The following is a 10084-nucleotide window of genomic DNA, read 5'->3' as shown; positions in this document are numbered from 1 at the left end:
TCTATATCTATACTATATTATAAAGCATTTGGCAAAAACTCTTAAAAATATTTTTTTTACGCATAAAGTACTGTTTATTGATGCATATTACTTAAAATTCAAAATTATAAATAAATTATGCATAAGTACAACTTATTAAAGCCTCATGTTTGAATTTGTGTAACTAACTACATATAAACATAATCAAATACGGGATAAACATATCATATTTAAATGTAAAATATATAAAATAGAATTAGGATAATCATTGAGTTCTAACAGAATATTTAATTATTTTATTTATAAAAAATTATATTATCAAACCTAAATTAAATTACTTCGTTAATTAAATTATAATAAAAAAATTAAATTAAAGAAATTACACAAAACCAAAAGTTTTAAATAGTTAATTTGATACTAATATTACATACTTTTTTTAAAATTTTATGATATTTATAATTTATATTTTATTCAAAAATCAAAACATTATTGTTTTATTAAAACCACAAACCGTATTATATCAATATAGATAAAGAACTCTTAAAAACCAATTTTTATACATGAAGTACTGTTTATTGGTGCACGTTACTTAAAATTCAAGATTACAAGTAAATTATACTTAAGTACAATTTATTAAAGCTTAATGTTTGAATTATTGTAACTAATCGCAGATAAACATAATCAAATAAAGGATAAACATTTCATTTTAAATGTAAAAATTCTCAAATATAACAAGGATAATTCTTGAGTTATAACAGAATACTTAATTATTATCTTTATAAAATATATTTAACAATCAAAAATAAATTACTTCGTTATTAACGATAAATTAAATTATAATAAAAAGAAATTACACAAAAGAAGAACTTTTAAATAGTTAATTTGATACTAATTTCAATATATATTTTTTCAAAATTTTATAATATCTTAAAATGTATATTTTATTCAAAAATAAAAACATTATTGTTTTTTCAAAACCACATAAAACCGTATTATAACATCGATGGAGACAGATAATAAAACAAAACATTAAAATCAATATGTATCTCGTTGTATTACGCGAGTATCCTTCTAGTATTATTATACGATTACAACTTATTAATGTGTTTTAACTCATAAGCCATTGATAAACATATTCAAATACAAGATGGATATTGATTTTACAAATACAATAAAATACTTCATAAAACTAATAACCAACAAAGATTATATCACTATCTCAAAAGCACATAAATCCATAAAAAGACTTATTGCATGGATACGTTCTACCTTCCATAAAAGTAGGTTCGGCCCAGCACGAGACCGGAATAAGAATCGAGATCTATAGAACCGGTTAAGGACTAACAATCCAAAACCGGTTACGATAAAGATCAAACCTATGTATAACTGGTTTTGATATCGTAAGTGACCGAGACTGATTTTTGACGATGTCTAATTCTATTAAGTGCTCTCTAGTGCCAAATGTATATTATTATTTTTAATTGGGCCTTTCTACTCTGCAGCCCAAGGCCCCAACCCCAAATCCAGCCCAGCATCCAAAGTGGGCCAGTGACTGTGTGTAGCGGACCAACCTCCATTCCGAAAGGCTCAAAGCATCAAATACCAAACACCCAATATTCCGAAGAGTGAAGTCCTCTCTAACGTCATTCTTCAAGACTTCAAAAAAATCACCACCACCAGCAGGTATTTTCATTTTTTAGGGTTTTACTGCAGTTCTTTTGGAATTCATTGTTAAGTGGTATTGTGAATGTGACAGATTAAGATATAGGGATTTAGCCATGGTTGATTACTTGGTTAATTGATTTGATTTCTTGTGATTAGAGAAGACTGATTGGTTTTGTTTATCGAAACTGGAAATTGCTGAACTATTTTACATTGATTTTTGATTCCATTGAGAAGTAATGACCTAATCCGAGTAAGACTTAAGAGCGTTCGCGATTTGAAGTTTGTGTTAGAAGTTAGAGCATGATTAATGAATTATTTAACCGTTTCTGAGCCAAAGTTTTTACTACATACAACTTGATTTGCAAAAGACATTAGAAAAGTGGATAATCTAACACAAGTTTATAAAGGTAAATGGTAGTATTACCCAACCTGCCCAACATCAAGAAGATTAACATGGCGTAATAGTGATTGTTCAGCTTTGATTGCAAATTAACCATGTTCATGCTGCATCATCAATGAATTTGCAGCTAAGGAGGTTTTAGATCCAGAAGTAGTCACAGGAAGTCTGTTTGATTGTACACCATGCTTCATAATCTACAAGTGGGATCAAAGTGAAAAATGGCTACAAAAGGTGGAAGGAAGAATCTAAAGAGGGCGGTTAATGATGAGACATTAACTCTTCAACCAGGCCAAAGCATTATGCAAGTCGTTTCTCTGCGAGGATCCAATTCAATCGAGGTATAGCAATGCCTATTAACCACATCTCCATCACTCGTACCTGTTTCGATACTTGACTGTTTCATTTTCATCTGATACTTTATAAGTTCAGGTAACTGATGCCAAAGGAGAAAAAGCATTGGCATTTTTCCCAGCTAAATTTCAGAAAAGCATGTGGATAAAACGAGGTAACTCAGACCCATCTACATAATTATTTACCAGATTGAGGATACATATGCACACACATTTATAGAGTTGGGAACAACCCCTTTTCGTGAAAACATGAGAAAAAGTGAAAAATGTCCTTATATCATGTGAAGGTTTGTTGTGAGAACCGTAGTGATACATTTACCTTGTGTGAATGTTACAACATTTACACAATATAATGTAACATTCCAATATACAGACGAAGGTGATGTACAAGTTACAATCTTACACACAATATAATGTAAATATAAAGGTATCTCCACTTGTTCTCACCTTCTCACAAAAGCGAAAATTTCTCACATATGACCCTGACTACATTCATATAACATGTACACACACACACACGTATATGTGAGAGTATGTATATATATAAAGGGCAAGTCATAGCAACCATTGTATACCACCATATCTCATTATAATTTCTTTTTTAGGAAAAAAACATGCAAGTTAATACACATTTTTGCTGTGGTATTTTTTTTTTATAATTCTTTTGCAAAATTTCACAGGCAGTTTTGTTGTGGTTGATGATAGTGGGAGAGAGGAGGCCGTTGAATCAGGAAGAAAAGTGGCCTGCGTTGTTCTTCAAGTTCTTTTCCATGAACAAGTCAGAGTATTACAAAAATCTCCAGAATGGTTAGTTTCTGTATTGACTTACCAAGTGAATGTTGGTTTTCTTTTGCTTGGGTCACAAATAGGACTGTTTTTGAGATCATTAGTTCATCACATGTTAATAACTAGAACCTAAATACCTGTAGTCCCAAAGGAAATACTTTATTTGCAAGTTGTTACCATATAGGTGGCAAAATGGTGGGTCGAACGGATTGGTTAACGGGTCAAAATATTTAAGTTTTAAATAAGGGTCAAGAAATGCGTGGTTGGTATGCAAACAATTTTTTACCCATTCTATCTATACTATATTATAAAGCATTTGACAAAAACTTTTAAAAACTACTTTTTATGCATGAAGTACTGTTTATTTATGCATATTACTTAAAATTCAAGATTACAAGTAAACTGTGCATAAGTACAACTTATTAAAGCTTCAAATTTGAATTCGTGTAACTAACTGTAGATAAACATAATCAAATAGAGGATAAACATCTCATTTTAAATATAAAAAATCTAAAATATAATTAGGATAATCATTGAATTCTAACAAAATACTTAATTATTATTTTTATAAAAAACTATATTATTAAACCAAAAATAAGAAAATAAATTAAAGAAATACAGGAAAAAAAGGAAATTTTTTAAATAGTGAGTTTGGTACTAGTATCAATATTTTTTCATTTCATATGATATTTTCATATTGACAGTCTCAAAACCACATAAATTGTATTATAACATTGACTGAGATAAAAAAAACGAAACATTAAAATCGAGATGTATCTTGTTGCATTGTGCGAGTACCATTCTAGTAATTTTATAAAGGGTCTTCGGCCCGGCTGTACCCGGGTTACTACCCTGAGGTCAAGGGTTCAAGCCTCACCAAAGGTAGGGAGTGTGCATGACAGCATGAGTATTTGCCATATATAAACATTGAATACTTAAAAAAGCTATACTATTAATGTAATAATCCTTTTTTTTTATAGTAAAGTTGTTTTGGAGGTTGTAAGCATTTGAATACACTTTGGGTGACTTTTGGCTCATTTCATTTTTAGCTAAGTTATAAGCTTAACCTATTTGATCCGTTGAACGTTAAATATAATCCAAATTGGCTGATGATTTACAATGTAAGTGTCGATATCGGTTTGTTAATCAAATACTCGAATTGCTAGTATCATAGAGTTTGTCCCCTAATGCTGCTTATTAATGCAGGCCAGAAATCTTCAAATCGACTATATTGGACAGTTCCAGTGGAAACACTCAAAGAAACCGTTCAACCACAAGAGAGGAAAATGAGTTGGATTCTAGTGAAGACGATGGGCTGCCCCCACTGGAAGCCAACACAAATAGAAGAATACCTGTGGAGACGCAATCGGATACAGGGTCAGATTCTGAAATAGAAGATTCTTAAAACACGGAAAACTGCGATCAACGGACGCGTAATTCTAATTCTAATACTATCGCGATTCTTGTATTTTTCACATTTTTGTTGGGTTGTTTAATATAACATTTTGGATTTGACCTCCTTTATTAACCAATGAAATATAATGATTTTGTATAACACTTCTGTTTAGCCTACAGTTTTCTTCATTATAACACTAAATTTGAACAATTTATTTTCTCATCAAAGGTATCAAATTTGAACCTTTGTGGCCACAATGAGATTTTTATTCCTCCTTGGATTTGAACCTGTGACTTACTGGTACTTTTGATATTTGGAGTCAAGCTTAAACCAATCAGACATTACCCTTGTGGTTCAACTGCTATATCTTTTATACTAATAAATATAAAATTTTGGTTACCGTTAAATTTTGTTATAAGATCGTTGGAAAATTATCTAGAACGGGTTTATTAAAGTAAACAAGTTTTATAACAATAATAGTTGTAATTTCATGTATAAATTTTATACTAGTAGTTAGTTTACATAGGGACCAGTAAAATAAGGCCACGTGGTCAAATGGTTTTCGCAAGCTGTTTACGATCCTGCATTGACGGTGTGAATGTTTGCCCCACCCAATTCCATGGAGGCATGGATCGTATTTCAGTTAAGGTAAACTGACGAAACAATCACTTTCCCACCACACCAACGAAGGAGTTATTGGGATTCACACAATCGCATAGGACAACCTCCAGAGCTTAGAGAGAGTGAATCCATGGCGTCTGTTTCAGTGTTCAGAGGCTTTGTCCATGGCCACCGCTTCCCTCTTTTCCCGCACCAATCTCAGGTTATATTTGCGATTCTAACATCAGTTAATCGAGGTTATAACTTCTGCGAGTGAGCTTAATTCTGTTAGAAACTTTTTAAATCGATTTTATGCTCAATTCCTGATGAGATATTTGTGGGTATGTCATGTTCTGGTTACCTAACTCTTTACATGAGTAATTTGCGGTAGCTGAATTTTAATTTTCACTTGGTCGAGTTTCTAACTTCTGTAAATGAGCTGAATTTCTGAGTAACGATTGTTTGCACGAACAAACTGACGTTTGAAGATTAAAATTAAGTGTGTTTGAATGTACGCGACGCTTCTTTAAATGATGTTTTCTTTTCATTCTCAGTTGCCTGTTACAAGCATATTGATTGGCTCAAAGAAGCTTGAGTATCGATCTAATGGGTTGAGGCTTTATGCAAGATATTCAGATTCACAATCAGCACGAACACAAGATCTTTTTACTTCTCGTCTTCAAGGTACTTCATTTGTGGTTTCTATTTGCCATCTCTCCAACACTAAAAGCAAGGAAGATATTGTAACCTTTTTTCTATGTTGCTCTAAGTTATGTTATATGTTATTAAGGGTTTTCTTGCATAATCAACTATGTTAGACATTTCACTATATTTCTGTACTTGCAAGATGAGTTTGTGTGTCTATACTTTGCTTTGTTGTAGCCTAGTAAACTCTCCCAAATTTCTTTTTGGGAGGGGGAGGGTATGAGGATTGAGGGGAATCTAAACCCTTGACAGGGGCGGTGCCATCTCACTAAAGATAAATATCTATGTTGCATGTGTAATTTTCCTTACAAACTAAGAGAACAACATTCAATCTGCTTAACATGTTCATGATGAGGCTTTGATATTTGAATCACACAATGTTCATTGTTCATTGTAACCAAAGACCATTGCTGGCGTCTGGCCAAATGTGAATGTACTAAAATTTTCAAGTTCTGATGATTTTTGTTACATTTCTGTTAGTTTTCAGGCTTCCTACATTTCTTAGACGAAGTACACTTTTGGCTACTTGATAGGAGTTAGGAACTTCCCTCATCTATATGTGATACTCTACAGAAAACAACAAGTAAATGTAAAAACTAACCATATTTTTCTCTTGCAGATAGTATGGAGAACTTGCCGAAACTTGTGGAGGATATCGTCCAGACATCTATCAATACGGGTCCTCGTGGAGCTTTAAGACTAGCTCAAGGTATTCAAGCAGTCATTGGTGTCGGTAGTGAGTGGCTAACAGACATATCACAGGTATACATAATTCTCATTTTTACTTTAAATTGTATATGACAGATAATTGGTCCTTGGCTTCCAGATTATACTGTTTCTGTCAACAAAGGATAGATTGTTGGGATTATGTAGTTTGGTTTTAAATTTCTGGCCAAATGAATCCATGTTGTTTGGCGTAATTGATCCGCCATGCCGCCCAAATTTATAGATGAATCTGGGCCTACACTAAATGCATAGGATGACTGCCATTTAGCAGTCTGGGAAGGGTGGAACATATGTAGCCTTACCTAGCCGAATAGACGACTTCACTATTTATTAGAAATTGTATCATTTGGCGGTGAATGATTTAAAATTTTGGTTGCCATATTGTCTTCTTTCTCCAGAAACATGCTATTTTCACTGTTTTTCATAGATTCTGAGTGTCTGTAAATGCTGTTCTCTGATTGAGCTGGTGGAATATATTGCAGTCAAGAAATCCACCTAGTGGAATACCGTCGCAAATGCAGCTTGGATTGCTATCACCCCTTTACCTACGGAAATTGTTTGAACGCTTGGGGGCTACCTATATCAAACTAGGTCAGGTGAGCTAGGTTACCTCGCATCTGAATCTTTTACTACTTACTATCATTTAGCTTGGCAAATTGGGGCATCACATTCTAATGACTGGTAGCTGATCCATTGACTCATTGAGCTGTGAGCTCATTTGCCTTCTGTTATTTCTCATGCTATATTCCACTATCAGCGACTTATGAAAACAAATTACTCATGTTCCTGAGTTTTTATCACTAAATCCTAATTTTATTTCTTATTTATAGTTCATAGCATCAGCTCCCACATTGTTTCCAGCAGAATACGTGCAAGAATTTCAGTATTGTTTTGACAGAGCTCCAGTTATTCCTTTTGATGAGATTAAGAGTATCCTGCGCGAGGAACTCTCGAGCCCAATAGATAGTATCTATGAGTACGTTGATCCTACACCAATTGCCTCAGCTTCAATAGCACAGGTCGATATCGTGATCTGAAAGTGCAATATTCTTCATCAGAAATTTTGTTTAACATTTTGGAAAATGTGATCTCTAGGTACATGCAGCTAGGCTTAAAGGGTCACAAGCAGAAGTAGTAATAAAAGTCTTGAAGCCTGGAATTGAAGATGTATTAGTTGCAGATCTGAACTTCATTTATGTTGTTGCTCGCATTATAGAGTTCTTGAATCCTGAAGTGAGCCGTGCGTCACTGGTATGATGTGGACATCTCTACATAGAAATAGGGTGGCTTTAAAGAATTAGTTGTAATTCCTGCATCCCTTTAATAGGTTGCCATTGTCAATGACATAAGAGCATCAATGCTTGAAGAAGTGGACTTCAAGAAAGAGGCAGCAAACATAGAGTCCTTCAGAAGATACCTGGAGTCAATGGGGCTTACCAGGCAGGCGACAGCTCCGAAAGTGTATCCGGAATGCAGTACCAAGCGAGTTCTGACAATGGAAAGACTATACGGAGTTCCTCTTACTGACTTGGACTCAATAAGCTCGCTTGTTTCAAGCCCAGAGACCAGTCTTATAACTGCCCTTAACGTATGGTATGGCCAAGACTGCATTAACTCATTCCCACTATACCGTGGTTGTCCCGTGCTGTGCTGGACTGATATTTAAAATTTAAGGAGCTTTTTTGTGATAATTTCTGCAGGTTTGGTAGTTTGATGGCATGTGAAACTTTCCACGCAGATGTACATGCTGGTAACTTATGGGTATTACGTGATGGTCGTATTGGGTTTCTTGATTTTGGTAGGTATTTATAATCTGGGTTTACCCTTTAATGGCTTTGTGGATGCATATTATAAGTACTGCTTCTATTACACAAACCTGCAATCAGACAATAGACCATGTCACCTGAACCAAAATTTATGAGTTGCAGGAATTGTGGGACGGATAGCACCAAAAACATGGAGTGCTATGGAAATGTTTTTGGGTTCACTTGCAACTGAAGAATATGAATCAATGGCCTCTGCCTTGATTGACATGGGTGCTACAAACGTGGATGTGGACTCTAGGGCATTTGCTAGAGATTTGGAGAAGATCTTTTCGTCTATACAGGCATGTATTTTTATGTTTCTAGCCCTGCTCAAGTTATGATTATTACTTCCTATTCTTATGCCTACCATGTCCTGATTTTCAGGATTTGGATTCAGAAATTGTTGTTTCAGCAGCCACCAGAACAGACACAAAGGCAACTACTGTATCAGCCAATTTAGTTGTTGATGAGAGGCAGATGAATGCACTATTTCTCGACGTGGTACGCTTCAGCATCTTATAAAGTTCACATTTGATATTTTTAGCTTCCTATAAGCTTTCTATGAGCTTGTTTGATCTCATTTTCTTCCATAATAACTTTGATTATTTATTTAAAACACCCTTCAGTAGAAACAAATAAAAGAATCTCGTAATGATGATAATGGGAAAAAGTGTTGATCCATCCGTCCCAAAGTACTTTATTTCCACAATAAAAAAGGCACATGGTTTTGGAAATGTGTAAATATAACACTTTTAAAAGTTTTAATCTCCTAATCAAGGGTAGAATTGGAACTAGACAGTTGCTTTTGAAAATGATACTTGTTTGGACACAAACTAAAATAGAAATATGGATACTTATTTTGGGACGGAGAGATAACTTGAAATCCTTACCAAAATAGAAAGTGGTGCAACTTTCATGGGACATACCAAATTACATATTTTCGTTTTCTATCTGGCCTGCCTATACAAAAACAAGAGATAGTGTCGCAGAGATATGTTGAATATCGAAATGATAGGAGTCGGATGTTTATTGAAAAGCAGCACATAACTCGGTTTGTGGCATGTGAATAGGTACGGGTTAGTGAATCATACGGGTTAAGATTCCCTCGGGAGTTTGCACTCTTAATGAAACAGCTTCTGTATTTTGATCGTTACACGCGGTTACTAGCCCCCAACATGAACATGCTTCAGGATCAAAGGGTCACAATTGCCTCAAATCGAAGAACCAGCAACCGAAACATCTACTAGCCCACCGGAATCTTAATCGGTTTGCTGCTACTTAGTTATTTTGTGTATAGCAACAGTAGTCAAGTATATACGTGCACAGATATTTTGAGCAGCATGAAGTATCAAAATGTAAATCTACCTTGGAGAATTCTAAATCCTAAGGTAATATAAGCAAACCTTACTTGTGTATCAGCTTATAAATTCCTGTCATGTTTAGTTGTCGGGCCATGACCGAAGACCCTAACGGCTGCTACAGATGGCTGGTCTAGGGGAGTTAACGAGCCGAACTAAGTCGAGTCAAGTAACAGGTTATTCGGGCTCGACTCATAAAAATAATATCGGTTCGAGCTCAACTACCTTCTTCAATTTTCATGAGCTCAAATCGAGATCGATTAACTCGTTTATTGATTTGGGCTCGATAATTTATATATTTTACTTGCATGATT

General features: G+C 34.3%; 2 protein-coding genes across 2 annotated transcripts; both read left to right on the top strand.

The window, feature by feature from the left end:
• Positions 1 to 1591: 1591 nt before the first annotated feature.
• LOC112526318 (probable RNA-binding protein EIF1AD) lies at positions 1592 to 4732 on the top strand. The gene is made up of 5 exons (XM_025136580.1): positions 1592 to 1662; positions 2172 to 2382; positions 2474 to 2549; positions 3075 to 3201; positions 4387 to 4732. The coding sequence occupies exons 2-5, from the start codon at positions 2263 to 2265 to the stop codon at positions 4583 to 4585; spliced, it is 522 nt and encodes a 173-aa protein (XP_024992348.1). The 5' UTR covers positions 1592 to 1662; positions 2172 to 2262; the 3' UTR covers positions 4586 to 4732.
• A 478-nt stretch (positions 4733 to 5210) lies between these two features.
• LOC112522668 (uncharacterized aarF domain-containing protein kinase At5g05200, chloroplastic) lies at positions 5211 to 9829 on the top strand. Its single transcript, XM_025131949.1, has 11 exons — positions 5211 to 5399; positions 5731 to 5860; positions 6501 to 6643; positions 7090 to 7203; positions 7438 to 7626; positions 7703 to 7858; positions 7935 to 8200; positions 8308 to 8405; positions 8536 to 8714; positions 8797 to 8913; positions 9483 to 9829. The coding sequence occupies exons 1-11, from the start codon at positions 5328 to 5330 to the stop codon at positions 9657 to 9659; spliced, it is 1641 nt and encodes a 546-aa protein (XP_024987717.1). The 5' UTR covers positions 5211 to 5327; the 3' UTR covers positions 9660 to 9829.
• The last annotated feature ends 255 nt before the right edge of the window (positions 9830 to 10084 follow it).

This window comes from Cynara cardunculus, assembly GCF_001531365.2.
Source record: "Cynara cardunculus var. scolymus isolate 2C chromosome LG 1, CcrdV1, whole genome shotgun sequence".
In the NCBI taxonomy this organism is placed as follows: Eukaryota; Viridiplantae; Streptophyta; class Magnoliopsida; order Asterales; family Asteraceae; genus Cynara; species Cynara cardunculus.
This window is presented reverse-complemented; position numbering and strand designations above follow the sequence as displayed.